At 36.4% G+C, this 18,890-nt stretch overlaps 2 protein-coding genes across 2 annotated transcripts; both read left to right on the top strand.

Annotated features, from left to right (window-relative positions):
* Positions 1-11,616: 11,616 nt before the first annotated feature.
* LOC112801251 (2-hydroxyisoflavanone dehydratase) lies at positions 11,617-13,436 on the top strand. Its single transcript, XM_025843884.3, has one exon. The coding sequence runs from the start codon at positions 12,230-12,232 to the stop codon at positions 13,205-13,207; it is 978 nt and encodes a 325-aa protein (XP_025699669.1). The 5' UTR covers positions 11,617-12,229; the 3' UTR covers positions 13,208-13,436.
* A 2,193-nt stretch (positions 13,437-15,629) lies between these two features.
* Positions 15,630-17,952, top strand: LOC112799658 (uncharacterized). Its single transcript, XM_072238090.1, has 7 exons — positions 15,630-15,638; positions 16,056-16,177; positions 16,251-16,304; positions 16,770-16,835; positions 16,919-17,017; positions 17,292-17,487; positions 17,896-17,952. The coding sequence occupies exons 1-7, from the start codon at positions 15,630-15,632 to the stop codon at positions 17,950-17,952; spliced, it is 603 nt and encodes a 200-aa protein (XP_072094191.1).
* The last annotated feature ends 938 nt before the right edge of the window (positions 17,953-18,890 follow it).

Here is an 18,890-nt window from a genome sequence, read left to right as displayed (position 1 = left end):
AGAGCATGGATCTGGCGTTGAACGCCAGAAACAAGCAACATCCTGGCGTTTGGATGCCAGGAATATGCCCTAAGGAAAGCTGGCGCTGAATACCAGTAACAAGCATGGAACTGGCGTTCAACGCCAGAAACATGCTACACATGGGCGTTGAACGCCCAGAACATGCACCACTTCGGCGTTTAAACGCCAGAATGGTATGCTAAGGCATTTTACATGCCTAATGGTGCAGGGATATAAATCCTTGACACCTCAGGATCTGTGGACCCCACAGTATCATTTCAGGATCTGTGGACCCCACAGGATCCCACCTAATATATTCCCACCTTACCTCTTAATTAATCCTATAACACACTTTCCTAAAAAAACCCTTCACCAATCACCTTAATCTCTCTTTCCAATTACCCCCTTCACCACTCACATCCATCCACTCTTCCCCATAAACCCCACCTACCTTCAAAATTCAAAAATCTTTCCCACCCAAACCCACCCTAAAATGGCCGAACCTACCCTCTCTCACTTCCCTATATAAACCCCTCCATTCTCCTTAATTTTCACACAACACACACCTCTCTTCTCCTTCTTGGGCGAATACACCTCTCCCCCTCTCCTCCATATTTTCTTCTTCTTCTTCTTCTTTTCTTTCTTCTCTTGCTCGAGGGCGAGCAATATTTTAAGTTTGGTGTGGTAAAAGCATAAGCTTTTTGTTTTTCCATTACCATTGATGGCACCTAAGGCCGGAGAATCCTCTAGAAAAGGGAAAGGGAAGACAAAAGCGTCCACCTCCAAGTCATGGGAGATGGAAAGATTCATCTCCAAAGCCCATCAAGACCACTTCTATGATGTTGTGGCCAAGAAGAAGGTGATCCCTGAAGTCCCTTTCAAGCTCAAGAAAAATGAGTATCCGGAGATCCGACATGAGATCCAAAGAAGAGGTTGGGAAGTTCAAACCAACCCCATTCAACAAGTCGGAATCTTAATGGTTCAAGAGTTATATGCCAATGCATGGATCACTAGGAACCATGATCAAAGTGTGAACCCGAGTCCAAAGAATTATCTTACAATGGTTCGGGAAAAATACTTAGATTTTAGTCCAGAAAATGTGAGGTTGGCATTCAACTTACCCATGATGCAAGGAGATGCACGCCCCTACACTAGAAGGGTTAACTTTAATCAAAGGTTGGACCAAGTCCTTATGGACATATGTGTGGAAGGAGCTCAATGGAAAAGAGACTCCAAAGGCAAGCCAGTTCAACTAAGAAGACTGGACCTCAAGCCTGTGGCTAGAGGATGGTTGGAGTTCATTTAATGCTCCATCATCCCCACTAGCAACCGATTTGAAGTTACTGTGGATCGGGCCATCATGATTCATAGCATCATGATTGGAGAGGAAGTAGAAGTTCATGAAGTCATCTCCCATGAATTCTACAAAATAGCCGATAAGTCCTCTACTTTGGCAAGGCTAGCTTTTCCTCATCTTATTTGCCATCTATGTTACTCAGCTGGAGTTATCATAGAAGGAGACATCCTCATTGAGGAGGACAAGCCCATCACTAAGAAAAGGATGGAGCAAACAAGAGAGCCCACTCATGGAACCCAAGAGACGCATGAGGAAGCTCATCACCAAGAAATCCCGGAGATGCCTCAAGGGATGCACTTTCCTCCCAACAACTATTGGGAACAACTCAACACTTCCTTAGAAGATTTGAGTTACAATGTGGATCAATTAAGGGTGGAACATCAAGAGCACTCCATCATTCTCCATGAAATTAGAGAAGATCAAAGGGCAATGAGGGAGGAGCAACAAAGGCAAGGAATGGACATAGAAGAGCATAAGGACATCATTGGTCCTTCAAGAAGAAGACGTCACTAAGGTGGATTCATTCCTTGTTCTTATTTTTTTTTCTGTTTTTCGGTTTTTATGTTATATGTTTATTTATGTTTTGTGTCTCTACTTTATGATCATTAGTAGTTAGTAACTATGTCTTAAAGCTATGAATAATTCCATTAATCCTTCACCTCTCTTAAATGAAAATTGTTTTTAATTCAAAAGAACAAGAAGTACATAAATTTCGAAAATTGTCCTTGAATTTAGTTTAATTATATTGATGTGGTGACAATACTTTTTGTTCTCTGAATGAATGTTTGAACAGTGCATAATTTTGATCTTGTTGTTTATGAATGTTAAAATTGTTGGCTCTTGAAAGAATGATGAACAAAGAGAATGTTATTGGCAATCTGAAAAATCATGAAAATTGATTCTTGAAGCAAGAAAAAGCAGTGAAAAAGCAAAAGCTTGCAGAAAAAAATTTGCGAAAAAAAATAGAAAGAAGCAGAAAAAGCCAATAGCCCTTAAAACCAAAAGGCAAGGGTAAAAAGGATCCAAGGCTTTGAGCATCAATGGATAGGAGGGCCCAAGGAAATAAAATCCAGGCCTAAGCGGCTAAATCAAAGCTGTCCCTAACCATGTGCTTGTGGCATGCAGGTCCAAGTGAAAAGCTTGAGACTGAGTGGTTAAAGTCGTGATCCAAAGCAAAAAGAGTGTGATCAAGAGCTCTGGACACCTCTAACTGGGGACTTTAGCAAAGCTGAGTCACAATCTGAAAAGGTTCACCCAGTTATGTGTCTGTGGCATTTATGTATCTGGTGGTAATACTGGAAAACAAAATGCTTAGGCCCACGGCCAAGACTCATAAAAGTAGCTGTGTTCAAGAATCAACAAACTTAACTAGGAGAATCAATAACACTATCTGAAATTCTAAGTTCATATAGAAGCCAATCATTCTAAACTTCAAAGGAAAAAGTGAGATGCCAAAACTGTTCAGAAGCAAAAAGTTACTAGTCCCACTCAGCTAATTAGAATTAATATTCATTGATATTTTGGAATTTATAGTATATTCTCTTCTTTTTATCCTAATTGATTTTTAGTTGCTTGGGGACAAGCAACAATTTAAGTTTGGTGTTGTGATGAGCGGATAATTTATACGTTTTTTGGCATTGTTTTTAGGTAGTTTTTAGTATGGTCTAGTTACTTTTAGGGATGTTTTCATTAGTTTTTATGCTAAATTCACATTTCTGGACTTTACTATGAGTTTGTGTGTGTTTCTGTGATTTCAGGTATTTTCTGGCTGAAATTGACGGACCTGAGCAAAACTCTGATAGGAGGCTGACAAAGGACTGCTGATGCTGTTGGAATCTGACCTCTCTGCACTCGAAATAAATTTTCTGGAGCTACAGAACTCCAAATGGCGCGCTCTCAACGGCGTTGGAAATTAGACATCCAGAAATTTCCAGCAATATATAATAGTCCATACTTTATTCGTGATTAGATGACATAAACTGGCGCTCAACGCCAGTTCCATGCTGCGTTCTGGAGTCAAACGCCAAAAACACGTCACGAACCAGAGTTGAACGCCCAAAACACGTTACAACTTGGCGTTCAACTCCAAGAGAAGCCTCAGCTCGTGGATAGATCAAGCTCAGCCCAAGCACACACCAAGTGGGCCCCGGAAGTGGATTTATGCATCAATTACTTACTTCTGTAAACCCTAGTAGCTAGTTTAGTATAAATAGAACTTTTTACTAGTGTATTAGGATCTTTTGGTCTCAGTTTTATTCTATTATTCATCTTGGGACGTTTAGTTCTCAGATCATAGGGGCTGGCCATTCGGCCATGCCTGGACCTTTCACTTATGTATTTTCAACGATGGAGTTTCTACACACCATAGATTAAGGGTGTAGAGCTCTGCTGTACCTCAAGTTTTAATGCAATTACTACTATTTTCTATCCAATTCGATTTATTCCTGTTCTAAGATATTCATTGAACTTCAACTTGATGAATGTGATGATCCGTGACACTCATCATCATTCTCACCTATGAACGTGCGTGACTGACAACCACTTCCGTTCTACCTTAGACCGGGGGCATATCTCTTGGATTCCTTGATCAGAATCTTCGTGGTATAAGCTAGAATTGATGGCGGCATTCATGGGAATCCGGAAAGTCTAACCTTTTATGTGGTATTCCGAGTAGGATTCTGGGATTGAATGACTGTGACGAGCTTCAAACTCCTGAAGGCTGGGCGTTAGTGACAGACGCAAAAGAATCACTGGATTCTATTCCAACCTGATTGAGAACCGACAGATGATTAGCCGTGCTGTGACAGAGCATTTGGACTATTTTCACTGAGAGGATGAGATGTAGCCATTGACAACGGTGATGCCCTACATATAGCTTGCCATAGAAAGGAGTGATGAAAAACTAGAAGGAAGAAGTAGGAAAGCAGAGATTCAGAAGGAACACGGCACCTCCATACACCTATCTGAAATTTCCACCATTGAATTACATGAGTAACTTTATCTTTATTTTCTGTTTATTTTATTATCCTTATTTAAACCAATAATCTCTTAATCCAGTTAAATCCGCCTAACTGGGATTTACAAGATGACAATAGCTTGCTTCATACCAACAATCTCTGTGGGATCGACCCTTACTCACGTAAGGTATTACTTGGACGACCCAGTACACTTGCTGGTTAGTTGTGCGGAGTTATGACGAAGTGTGATTCACGTTTGAGAGCACCAAGCCTTTGGAGCCATTGTTGATGATCATAATTTCGTCCACCATTATGCAGAAAGTACTTTTACACACCAAACTTTCGTCAAGCATAACTATTTTGTTAAAGATAATTTTTAGTCCATTCTTTGAACGGCGCACACTTCGTGTAACACCCCATTACCCTAAGCTTTACCTCTAGCCGTAAAGCAAAGGATAACAAAGTGTCACGACAGTTCTAAAGCTTATAATGTATAATATATGTATGAAGGGGTATTAATACTAAAAGCCCGATGAAGGAATACAACTCAAAGTCGCATAAAGCGGAATTACAATACGCGAAACGTTCACACATGATACTAATGCGCGTAGCTATGGACATAATAAGACATAATAAATATAAAACCTCTAAGGCAACAAGGTTATATAAATACAAAGGGTGAAAGAGAAAATACTACAACAAAATAAATCAGAAATGAACCAGGGAGAAACCATACTCCGCTCTGTCACCATATCCATAATCTCACCGAGGTGAATTACGACCTGCATTTGAAAATCAACAACAACATATGGTAGGAGAACCAGAGGTTCTCAGTATTGTAACAGTACCCAATATATAAGATGTAAGGTTTCGGGACGCCAAAGGCAATCCTAGAACTTCATATCGATACCGATATTCAAGCTTAACAAAAGAAAAAAAATAAATAAAGAACTTAAACCATAAACAAGGTTATCTAAACTTAGGAGAATTCTAACTAATACTAATCACACCGCTGTATCCCATAACCTTCGCCAACCTAACCTTCGTGCGATCCCATCGCCACCGCCTACTGAGCTTCCTCAATCTCAGCAGAAAACATAGATAATGCATACAAGTAAAGCACAAGTAATATACATATACAGCAAGTAATCAAATAGCAAGTAGACATGTGATTCATTTAGGCATACTGAAGTTAAGCAAAGCAAACAAGCATATAGAAGATGCATATGATGAATGCAAGTCCTATTGGCTTGTGATATCACTTGTCGGTCCGTAAATGCCAACCCGACAAATCCTCTCAGATGTAACTTTTTCTGCCACGCTAGAGATATAGTCCCCTGCACACTCTTACAACAGAGAAATTTGCTACGCCAGAGATATAGTGCTCTGCACACTCATGCAGCAAGGAGTCTGCTACGCCAGGGATATAGGCCCCGCACATTTCATGCAGTAGAGAAGGAAACAACAACAACTACTCATGCAGTAGAGAAATCTGCTACATCAGGGATATAGACCTCGTACACTCATGCAGTAGAGAAATCTGCCACACTAGGGATATAGGCCCCACACACTCTCATATAATCCAATAATTTCATTATTCCTTTCTGAGTTCTTAACTCATCATAACCATCCCATCACCAGTTTCCAACTTTTCAAATTCATTATAAGCATTCTCATTTCTCAATAATCTCTTCAACCATAAACTTCACAACTCAGCATTCACCCAATCAAGCTAGAAATAACACAAACCTTCCAAACCTATATCACCGGTTCAAAACTCATAACTTAAATACCCCTTTTTATTCACTTATTATTTTCTCCCTTAATTCAAGATCCTAAAACTGGAAAAAAGGTTTTAAACAAGTGTTACGGAAGTTTACAAGCTTGCCGGGATGGTAAAATAGTTAAAAACAAAGTTTTCATTGAAAAACAGGGCAATGTGCGTACGCATAGGGTTGTGCGTACGCACGCCCAAAAGAGTTTTCCCAGCCTGTGTGTGCACATGATGTTGTGTGTACGCACAACTTGCAAAATTCATAGGGTGTGTGTGCGTACCAAAGTGTGCAATCGCTCTCAACAGTAGGCATATCCCTGTGTGTGCGTGAGCACCAGTGTGTGTGTACGCATGTTTTCAAAAATTCATAGGGAGGGATGTGCGTACGCACAAGTCCAAAAATAGCCACTGGTCAGAGCACGCGCACAGCAGTGTGCGTGCGCACACAAACCAAAATTCAGATTTTTAACACCAACTTCTAACGATCATATCTTTCTCTACAAAATTCAGATTTCTACAAAAATCTATACCATTTTAAAGCTCTTTAAATTATCTTTAATTTGATATAAAATTTAATCAATTTAAAAAAATTGTAACTCAAGATATGATCCGCCAAAGTTGGCCTAAAACCCATTTTTACCAAAAATACTAAAAACCTAATTTTTTCACAACTTTCAATTTAAAACCAAATCAAAGCCTACTCAACCGTCATAAACCACCACCACACACAACAACTTACCATTTCATATCATTTCCATCAATTCCACACCTAATTCACAGCCATTACACCGTAAATCACTACAAATCCATAATTTCCAATTCAATCATTAATCAACACTCATAATCGTTATTCACAATTCTCACCAATCCATTCAATTCATCAAACCTCCTTACTCGTCTACTTTCAACATGAACCAAAATAACCAACAATAAAAAATCATCATCAACATCCATTTTTAAACCTCAACACCCACCAACATAACTCATCAATAATCATCATCTAACAACATATATGTCATCACATTCAAACTCATTCAACCTACATCCAAACCATCATCAAGCATAGCATTTATATACAATTAATCATACAATCACATCATTCAAACCTATCTTATTGTCAACTAGTCTAAGCTTCCAGAAATATTACATATTACATAAAGAAAACCAAAACTATACATTGGCCGATTCCCATGCAACTCAAAACACCAAGCAAAGCCACCAAGCTCAAAACCACCAAGCATCACTCCAACAAACTCCAAAACTCAATCTAACATCATACATATATCAAAATCAAAACCTAAGATTCACAAAAAACTAAACACAAGGGTTTAGTGAAACTTTACCTTACCCAACAAGGTTAGGGATAAAATCCAACAATATTCCAATGCTAGATCACCCCTAAACAAACAAAATCACAAAACTTACTCAAAAACCAAACCCAAAAATGCAGAAATGTTAGGGTAGGAAACTGGAGTGCAAGTTTTACCAGATTTTTTTAGATAGAAATGAAGAGCTTGACGAGAACTTCACGTGGCTACAAATGACTCGTCAATCGGAGCTCCGTAGCTCAAGTTATGGCTCCCAGAAGGTGATGATGAATAGTGACAATGCGGTTTCACCCCCCACCATCACCTATCCGAGCTCTCTCTCTCTCTCTCTTCCCATCAAAATGAGCTTAATGCTCATTAAACAGACATATATATGTTGGATCTTGGGCCCAGTTTGGGCCCGATCCAACTCGTTATATGTTTTAGAAGTGGGCCAAAATATTTAAGATTGGTGTCCAGTTTTCGATTCTAATTTATTTTTTTCCTTGCAAAAAAATAAATCAAATTTTTGAAATCTTATTTTCTTAAAACACGGTACCGGACAGTCTAAAGCCGGTACTGCCGGCTTAAGTACCGGTACACATTTTTACAAAAATCTTTCGCAAAAATACATTTTTCAACTCAAAAAAATTTATTGAATTCAAATTTCACCTTTGTATTTTAAAAAGATCATTTTTACATTTTTGAACCTATTTTGAGCAATTAAAAATTATTATTTTATTAAAACAATTTTACGTAAAAAAAAACTTCAGTTCTTACACTTCACAGATTCAATTTTTGTTTGAGATAAGTTTGAAAGAAATTGAAGGTGTGGAAGCCAAGTTATGACCGACCGTAGTTTGGTCAAAAATCAAGTTTTTATAAAAATCTCCAAAACCTCTATTTTACCAACAACCTCAACTCAAACCAATGTTTTACACTCCAAGACAACATTAAACACTTTCAACACAGTTTTCCAATTAATCCATACCTTCTACAACATACCAATTCTTAATCTCAGCAATTCCATTCCAAAAATTCTCAATCAGAATAATGCAATTCATCAATACCTCAATAATTATAACTCAAAGTCATCATTCTCATCAATCATCATCTCAAACTTATAGCAAACTCAATATTTCACCAAAACTACTAACATTATTAATCTCACAATATTCAACCTATCTTATGGTCAACTAGTCTATGTTTTCACGAAACATTATATATTATCTACGAGAAACCAAAACCATACCTTAGCCGATTCCTCCCTAAGCCCAGAACACCTCAATTATCCACCATTCCTCAAGCTCCAAAGCTCTAACTCCTCACCAATTGAATTTTCAGCTCCCAGGATTCAATTCCCAGCTTCCAATATTCACCAATTTTACTCCGAATCACCCAATTCAATCTAATACAATCCAAATTCACTATAATTAACATAGGATTTGCTAATTAATGATTTATAGAGGGTTAAGTAGTTTCTTACCTTATCCACTCAAAATTGGAGTAAAACCCAACATCTACTGCTAGAGTACTCCTAAACTATCAAAATCACAAAATCTCTCAATACTAAAATCCAAATTTGTGGAAAATGGGGAAACAGAAAACTGGACACACAATAACAAATTCCTTACCAAATTGTTGGGAGTATTTTGCAGAGAGTTCCGAGCCAAACGCATGGCCGCTGACGGCTCATCAATCGGTACTCCGGATTGAAAGTTATAAGAATTTGAAATTGAAAGTGGAATAAGGGGTTAGGGTTTGTTTTTTATTCTCCTCCCCCAAATCAAAGTTCAGCATGCTTCAAATGAAAGAATGAGGAAGAGAAGGCTGAATTCTCATATTTATGGGGTTGACCACCAAAAATGCTCTTGAATTATTTAAACGATGATAAAAATACACTTGAATTTTAATATCGACAAAAATGCCTTCAAATAATTTAAAAACACAACAAAAATACCCGATAGTAAATATATATTTTCAAAAAGTAAATATATATTTTCAAAAAGTACCTTAAAAATTGAAGTTTGATGCAATTTTTTGCAAACATGATTATAAAAATAATATATTATTATATTTAAAATTTGGTAATTTTTTATTATTAAGTATATATATTTTTTATAATTTTTTTGTTAACAACCAATAATACTTTTAAAAAATTACAAAACAATATGTACTTAACAAAAAATCACTAAATTTTAAGAATAATATATTTCATTTTTCTAATCATGCTTGCAAAAAATTGTATCAAAATTCAATCTCTAGTTTATTTTTTGAGAAATATATATTGAATGTTAGTTTTTTTTTGCAAGATTATCTAATATTAAATATATATTTCTCAAAAAATACATTAGAGATTGAATTTTCATACAATTTTTTGTAAATATGATTAGAAAAATGAGATATTATTATTCTTAAAATTTGGTAATTTTTCCATTAAGTAGGTATGTTTTTTGTAATTTTTTTGTTAACAACCAATAATATTTTTAAAAAATCACAAAAACATATATATTTAGAAAAAACCACCAAACTTTAAGAATAATAATATCTCTTTTTTTAATTATTCTTGCAAAAAATCACTTCAAAATTCAATCTTTAAGGCATTTTTTCAAAATATATATTTACTATTGGACATTTTTATCGCATTTTAAAATTATTTAAAGGCATTTTTATCGATAGTAAAATTCAGCTACATTTTTGTCAGCGTTTGAAAAATTTGGGAGCATTTTTGGTAGTTAACCCTATATTTATATGGTGGGCGGTTCAGTCTGTTAGCCCGTTTTTGGGCCAAAAACTTTAAAATTAGTGTCAAAAATTATATTTTAATTATTTCTCCTCTTCTAAATTATCAATTTTAATTTCTTAATTTATTTAATAATAATTAATTTATTGGTTAACTACTTATTAATTACCCGGAGTTTACATCCTATCCCCCTAATAAAATTTTTTGTCCTAAAAAATTTTGATCGCTTTACAAAAAGTAAGCGAGAACAGCTCCTCGTTATTTCCATATATAACACCTCACTCGCATCCACGAGATGCTCTTTGATTCTTGTCCACACCAAACAATTGATATTAAGGTGATTAGTTTTAATATCTCAAATTCAATGCTTCGAATATCTAAAAGTATACTCATGAACATTTATGCACTATATATGTCAAGCAGACATCTTAAATAGCATGTACATATAGTCAGAATATGCTCAAAAGTGGTTTATTAAAATTTACACACTACATCAAATCTTAAAGGTATCATTTAACCAATTATAAAATTAGGGCAGAATCTAATAATAGCAACATGAACAAACACGGAGAAAGTGTTTGTTGTTTTGTTTGTTCGGAGAATGAGGAAGAAGATGGGTAGATCTAGTGGAATGGTAGATTTTAAAACTGTGGTGGTGATGGTTTTGAAAGGTGGTGGTGATTTTGGAAGAAAGACAAGAAATGAAGAGAAAAAGAGAAGGGGTATTTATGGAATTATAAATAAAAATTTAACGATTGGTCATTTTTGTTAAACAAAATTTATCTTGTATGGGTATAACTTTAGTTTTAATTTTTTATGATTAGTTTTGTCAGCGTTCAAATCTTTCATGGTCAGAAATGACTATTTACTCTAGAAAATATAAAGTATTTTTTGATAAAAAATAATGATATTTTGATATTTTATTGATATTATAATATAAAATAAATTTTTAATGTCTTTTTTAATTATATAAAATATTTAAAATATTTTTTATTTTAATAAATAATAATATATATTATTTCTAAACTTATTTCAAGAATACATGTTAATAATATGACTGAACACGCTGACAGATGATGTTATTTATGTGTGCTCAAGTGTGTTCGGTGAAAACTTTTCTATTTTTTATTAAGACGCGTTTAAATACAATAAACACGCATATCGAATAAATGTTGTGTTCAAAATGTATCCGAGATGCGAACATGATAATTTAGCAAAGTATCTATATTTTATAGAAAAAAAAAAGAGAAAAAATAAACAAAAGAAAACAATAGATAAGTATGGTGGGTGAAAGAAGAAAATAATTGACACCATGGAATAAATAACTTTTTTCCTGAAGAAATGACTTAAATTATACAAACAAAAGGTGCAAATTGTATTGTATAATACAAAGGAGACAATGAAATTAATGTAGCCAAAATAAATAGTTCAGCTTACACTGAATAAAAGTATCGACATTAAAAGTTGTTTTTTATTTTTTATGTTTTTTAAAAAAGACAAATTGGACTGCACCCAGCGACCAAGGAAAATCCGGCAGTTATATATAATATGAGATTGGTACTAATATTATAGAATTTAGATCTTTTAAATTTTAAATTTTTATTTTAGAACCTAAAACGTGATCTTTTATTTTTGAATAATTTTTTTTTATTTTTTTTATTTTTTATGGGTATCATCCTATAAAATAAATAGTAAAAGATCATATTTTATTCTTAAAAAAAATTCAAAATTTAGAGGATGTTAATCTAATATTTTGATCTGGCTTAGGATTTGCCGATGATGGCATGTAGCTTCACCTTGGCTTTATTGAAAATTATGGATTCAAATCGCTGTAGTAGTTTGCTGTCACAAATCACAAGGACAAGCATTTCTCTTTTATTTTCATTTTTAAGTGCTCTAGATGAAGATGAGAGTCATTATATATGTCCGCACTCCACATTTGACGTTTTAAGCATACATGAATTACATAAACGTTAAGAAGTATTTCCCCATCTTCTCTTTATATTTTATTTGATCATCACTTCAATTTCATTCTCGCACAGAAGAAAAGAATAAATAGACCTCTCCTCTCTTTCTGTGTGTGTCTCAAACATGGCTTCATCTACGACCAACAACAGCAAAGAGATAGCCGCAGAGATTCCCACTGTGGTGAGGGTGTACAAGGATGGCACCGTGGAACGCCTCAGAGAATCCCCGTTTGTGCCACCCTCCCTTGACGACCCACAACTCACTGTCTCCTCCAAAGACACACTCATCTCACACGAACCCTCCATCTCCGCTCGCCTTTACCTTCCAAAACACACTCACAACAACAAACTCCCCATCTTGGTCTACTTCCATGGCGGTGGATTCTTATTTGAATCCGCTTTCTCTCAATCCTACCACTCCCACTTCAACTGCTTTGTCTCCCAAGTTGATGTCATAGTTGTCTCTGTAGAATACAGGCTCGCACCGGAACACCCTCTCCCAGCAGCATATCATGACTGTTGGGCTTCTCTTCAATGGGTTGCCGCTCATTATTCCTCTCCAAACCCACCCAACAAGGAGCCATGGTTGATCAACCACGGTGACTTCAGCAGAGTTTTCCTAGGAGGTGATAGCGCTGGCGGGAACATCGTTCACAACATGCTTATGCGTGCTGGCTCTGAGACTTTACCTGCTTCTGTCAAAGTGTTGGGTGCTTTTCTTTCCCATCCATTCTTCTATGGTTCACAACCGATCGGGTCAGAACAGGCTATTGCTACCCCCGACTACATGCTTAAAGTTTGGAACTTCGTGTTCCCTTGTGCCCCTGGTGGGATTGATTGCCCTATGATCAATCCAATGGCTGATGGGGCACCAACCTTGGCTGGACTTGGATGCTCTAAGATGCTGATCTGTGTTGCCGGCAAAGACAAGTTAAGGGACAGAGGAATTTGGTACTACGATGCTGTCAAGAATAGTGGCTGGCTTGGAGAATTGGATCTTTACGAGGAGACTCAAGAGGACCATGTTTATCATATCCACAATCCTCAATCTCACGCTGCCTTCAATTTCGTCAAACGCTTGTCCTCTTTCCTTCTTGGATAGAATATAGATCGATCAAGTCAATAAAGAATATGAATTACGGTGCCGTCTGTGGGGGGGCTACACTAATTCGCTGGCTATAGTAGCTATAAATGGACAGCCAATTGAATTGAGACATGTGACCAAAGGGATTGTTTCACCTGCTTAGTTTTGGTTTTTAAATATAACTGTTAAAGTAATTATCATAAAACTTGATGCAACTCACTTTATCAATAAGGTTTATTTTTTTCAATAGCAATTATATCATTCTTTAATCGACTTGGATTAATCGCATCATCAAATCACTCATTTGTTTAACGGGCCTGCTACACATACAAGCCTACAAGCATACAAGTTGGCCCAACTCAAAGAGAACTCACGCGCATGAAAAGAGATAACATGGCGCGTCAAAATCACGCACTCAACACTCGAACGGTTACGTATGGCAGACTCTTCCACTTCTTCCACTTCTTCCATTTCTCAAGGCGCTTTGAAAACAAGGAAACCCTCCCATTTTCGAGCGAAAATCAAAGTTCAAAATATAGAAATCGTTGTTCGAAAATTCCATCAAAACACCATCAAACTCTCCGTGAAGAATCTGAAGAAAAAACAAAGCAACAATACTCAACGTAAGTCCATTAAGATTCCTGTATATTTTACTTTTTCTTCTACGTCGTTCTTCTAGGGATTACTATTATTCTTGCTTCTTTGTTACACTGTTCTAAGTTCTACGTCGTTCTTCTAAGTTCTACGTCATTCTACGTTGTTGTTCTAAGTTCTCCTGCTATTTTTGTTGATTTTTGGGGGGTTTATTCCGTAGATTCGGGGGTGTAAACTGCTTAACCTTGTAATGTGGCTTGATATTGAAGCATGGTTGAGTGATATCTGACTGATATCTATATGGATGTATCTGAATAATATCTATGGGTGTATCTCACTGTAATCAATGGGTGTATCTTGTTGATATCTTTGGGTGTATCTGACTCATATATATGGGTGTATCTTACTGTTATCAATGGGTGTATCTTATTGTTATTAATGGGTGTATCTGAGTCATATATATATGGGTGTATATTACTGATATCTTTGGGTGTATTTTTAGTTTTAGAGAAAATGGCAGCAAGAAACCAAACAAAAGACCTTAAATGTGCCACACATCTCCTGAATGATAAGTTCAGAAACATGACTGAGGAGAAGAAGGCGATTGTGAGGGATCTTGGATTCGGTGGGTTGATGCACATCCCACCATTAAGGATGGAACACCAACTTTTAAGGGAGCTGGCAAACAACTTCAAACTTGGGGAGAACAGACTGAAGACAGGATATGGTTCTTTCCAAATAACCCAAAAAAAATAGGTGATGCGCTTGGCATCAATGCAACAGGTAATTAGCTCAAAATTATAGGTGTATATTAAGTTGTTGCTTGGGTGTATATTAAGTTGATGCTTGGGTGTATTTGAACCGACTTGGATGCTTTGTTGTCTTCCTTTTTGTAGGAAATCTATTTCCTGAGAAAGTTGAGTATAAGAAACTTTCTGATGATGACAAAATAATTTATAGAAGATTCCAGGGTAAGACCCTCAAAAGTCTTATCGATGAAATGATGGAAATCGGCGTTGGCAACGAAGAGGAACGCCTGATGTTCAAGAGGATATTCATCCTCTACATACAGATGGCGTTCCTTTTGCCAACGACGATAAACAAAATATCGCCCGTGCACCTGGCCCTAATTTTTAAGATGGACGGCATATCGGAGAGAAACTGGGGGGGCATGTTTTGACCTTCATGATCAAGGGCATCACAGACTACCAGGAGAAGAAGAAGAAGGCAATTAATGGCTGCCTCTTCGCCCTGATGATAATCTACTTTCATCTTTCAAAAAACAAAGGCAAGAACAGGACTGAAAGACCACCAAAGCCCTGGATTGCCAACTGGACTAAGGAGCAGTTGGTGGAAAGAATGACCGCAGAAAGAGAGGAAATTTTGGTAAGTAAACATAATAAGTTGGGTGTATTTCATTTACCCGAATGCTGCTAACTAAAATATCTCATGTTTCAAGGGATTGTGAAGATGGCAGAGACAAGAGAAAAAATGAAAAAAAAATAAAAAAAAAACAAGAAATAAAAAAAAAATAAAAAAAAGGAAGGCGAGCCCAACATCGTCTTCGCAGACAGAAACTACTGACAGTGACACTTCTACCTCTGAGTCTGAGGCTCAAGAAGACTCAGAGGATTCGGGAAGAAAACACCCTGGCAAAAAGGGGAAAAAGTAAGTACCATACTTGGGTGTAATTTCTTTTTCGGTTTGGGTGTATTTTGTTTGTCCACGTTGGGTGTATGTAGCTTATTAAGCAGGGTGTGTTTCGTTTGCTGCGTTGGGTGTATATTGTATATTTAGTTGGGTGTATCTCGTGAATTCATTTGGGTGTATTTTTAGTATGTTCTAAATGACAATTGTTTGCCTTCTAGAATGGACTCAAGAAAAAGAAAGCAGAGGCAAGAGGAGTCAGATTCTGATTCAGAATCTGAATCTGAACCAAGTGATGCGTAATGTCCTGAAATTAATACTCCTTTCTTTTGGCTTCATTATAAAGATTTTGTGTATTAATTGAAGTGTCTATTATTAACTTATAGGAGCGAAGAATCATCACCTGCGGAGAAGGAGAAGAAAAAGAAAAAAACAAAAACAACTCCAAAAAAGTAAGCAATTCTTTGGATAAAATTTTGTGATAAAATTAATTTTTTATTTCTGATTGGTACTGTTTTTTTTTTCCACCCAGAACACAACAAAAAAAAAAGTTGTTGTGGAGGATTCACCTCCTGAAGAAGATCAATACTTTGACGGGTACAGTACCTCGTAAGCTATACTACAGTCTATCATCGTAATTATTTTTGTTAACGTCTTATTTTATGAATGTAGTGAGAGATATGAAATATCAAGTGACGAACTCGATGAATGGCTAAGGGAAAACGTTGATAAATCTGCTGCAGAGGGGTATGTCTTGCTGGGCTGTGTATTTGAGATTTTGGTGTCTTTTGTTTGCTAATAATTGTATCTTGTTTCGCAGGGAGAACCAAGCTGACCTGCGATCGACAGAAGGTCGCTATGTGTCCTCTGAAACGTAAGAAGCTTTATTATTTAATAAAATCTTGTTATCATGATTTGGATGTATTCTGTGAAACAATTTGGGTGTATTTTGTGGATCAAGTTGGGCGTATGTTGTTTACTAAGTTGGATGTATATTTCGTTTAAATAACATGAAATCTGTTTAGACTACTGGCTGTGAACTTGGGAAGTGATGATCCTTCCTCTCAAGGACGCACAGAACAGAGTAGTGTAAACCAGCCGTCACAGAGCATGTAATTTCTCTTTCAAATAACCGTTACTTTTGTTCTTCTAATACCTTCTACTTCTAATTCTGTATATATTTTTTTTAGAAAAAAAAGCCCTTTATTATTTTATTCAAGAAGAAAAAGGCAGCAAAAAAAAGCAAAAACTGCAAGTATGTAAGTTCTCAAAAAACAAAGCCCGTCTTCTTTTTGAATTGTTCGGGTGTATTTTTTGACCTTCTTTGGGTGTATTTTAGGTTGACTCCGACTGATTCGAATATGATGGTTGTTAGGGAACAAACACCGTCGGAAGCGCTTGCAATGTGAGTTTTCCAAGAATATTTCAACCTTATAACCTTATTATTTTCAAATACGTTGTTAACCTTTCATTTTTATTCTTGTTTAGAGTCCCGATCCAGGTTTTTGTGCCGGCATCCCAACAAACAACCACTGACGCAGATTTCGAACCAACCCCTATGCTACAGATTGAAGGGACTAGAGAAACGTAAGAAAATAGTATTGGGTGTATATTTATTTAGGGTTTGGGTGTATATTTGCTAACAGTTTGGGTGTATATTGTTCCTGATCAATTTTTTTTACGCCATGATTAATTTTGTGTAACTGTGCAGCACTCTTGAAACCCCCAAACAACTTCAAGAAACAACACCCAAGCTTCCCCCAGCTCCAACTAAAATGTAAGTTCATCAGACTAAAATCAATCTTTGCTTATCATCCGTATATTCTTATTCTTACTCTTATTCTTATACATAATGACGCAGTCATCCAGCCGCAGAAGACGTTGTTGCCCTGTTGATGATGGCACGGACAGCAACCTATGTTCCTAAAACAAATCCAGGGATGCCATCATTCAGCCTTGGATTGACAGTTTCAAGCCAGGAGGGAGCGTCAACGCAGGAGACAGAAAGGGAAAAATCTCCAGAAACTGCAACTATGCTAGAACAATTAGACAGTTTGGTCCAAAAATTAGCAAGCAGTGCGGCAAAGGGAAAAGACGAAAGTCCACAAATTCAGAGGGAGACTGGGGGAGAAAGTTCTGCAAAGTTTGAAACTCCTGGGGGAATAAATCAAATTCCGGATGATATGAAACAAAAGTGCTACATCTGGGGGACGAGACTGAAGGAAGATGCAAATGGCGATACTGACGAGTATGAGGAGATATGCACTCTGATTGGCCAAGGAGAATACATTTTGATGAGAATGCACCTTGCATCCCTCCAGGCAAAAAGTGATATAGAATCTCAGGTAATTTTAGACTAACATTAATGTTTTTACACCAAAGTCAACTGCAATGTTTATTAATTTAAAATTGATTTTGACATATATTTCTAGATTGTATCTGCCATCTGCCTCATCCTAAACCAGAAAAATGAAAAGAGGTTTCAGGAACAAATATACCGTCTCCCCCCGATATTGTGGTAAGTGTTACTTCTACGAACTTTGGGTGTATTTTATGCATTGATTTGGGTGTATTTTTTAGCTTAGATTGGGTGTAAGTTGTGTATTTTCAGTATTTCATTTCTTGTTTCGCAATTCTTGCAGAGCATGGCACTTTCGGATCACCCAAGGGGAGAATTCATATCCCCGAAAACGAAAAAGGAATTCAGGGTGGAAGCCTACCCGAGTTTCATTCACTTCATAGATAGAAAAAAATTAAGTTCGCATCCATATGTAAGTTTTCGTTTCCTAAATTTGTTAGTATGCTTATTTACTTATATGCCAAATAAAATAACACACTGTTGAAATGTGGCAATCCTTCAGATTTTTGCTCCTGTTTGCCACTCGGGACATTGGTGGTTATGGTTGATAAATACAACAAAGCGGAAATGTCAAATACTTGACCCGCTACACAAAAAAGCTCCAAGTGATGAGAGAAAGGACATTAATAAATTCACTGTAAGTTGCCTCTGTCTTCTTTACTTTAATAGATAGGTCTATTTCGAAGGTTGTGTTGGGTGTATATTCCATATTCAGTTGGGTGTATCTTGTCCATTCATTCGGGTGTATTACTGATTTGTTTTGGTATTTAAGGGATATGTATTTTCAAGATTGATAACATATGCCGGCGGGAAACCTCTGGAGAAAGGCGAGAAGGAGAAGGAAATTAAAGCCTCGTATGTTAAAATATCAGGCCAAAAAACAAGGTATAAATTTGTGACTCTGAACATTAAACTTTCCTAAATGAGATTTGTAATTTATTTTCTTCGTTTTCAACTATGACTGCGCTATCTACATAATGAAGTGGCTTGAGTTAATTGAGCCGGAAAACATTAAAAAGGGGAAGTATGAATGGGATAATTGGCCACAGGTAACTGTCTTTAGAACTATATAACTCTGTATTACTTTACTGAATTAATATT

This window comes from Arachis hypogaea, chromosome 5 (assembly GCF_003086295.3).
Source record: "Arachis hypogaea cultivar Tifrunner chromosome 5, arahy.Tifrunner.gnm2.J5K5, whole genome shotgun sequence".
Taxonomy (NCBI): domain Eukaryota; kingdom Viridiplantae; phylum Streptophyta; class Magnoliopsida; order Fabales; family Fabaceae; genus Arachis; species Arachis hypogaea.
The sequence above is the reverse complement of the archived record's forward strand: the minus strand, read 5'-3'. Positions and strand labels throughout refer to the sequence as shown.

Bases quoted from the DNA above. Each gene is read 5' to 3' on its own strand.
- LOC112801251 (XM_025843884.3), top strand. From the start codon at position 12,230: ATGGCTTCATCTACGACCAACAACAGCAAAGAGATAGCCGCAGAGATT.
- LOC112799658 (XM_072238090.1), top strand. The intron at 16,178-16,250 runs GTATGTCTTGCT...CTTGTTTCGCAG, and splicing joins GATAAATCTGCTGCAGAGGG to GGAGAACCAAGCTGACCTGC. The intron at 16,836-16,918 runs GTGAGTTTTCCA...ATTCTTGTTTAG, and splicing joins CCGTCGGAAGCGCTTGCAAT to AGTCCCGATCCAGGTTTTTG.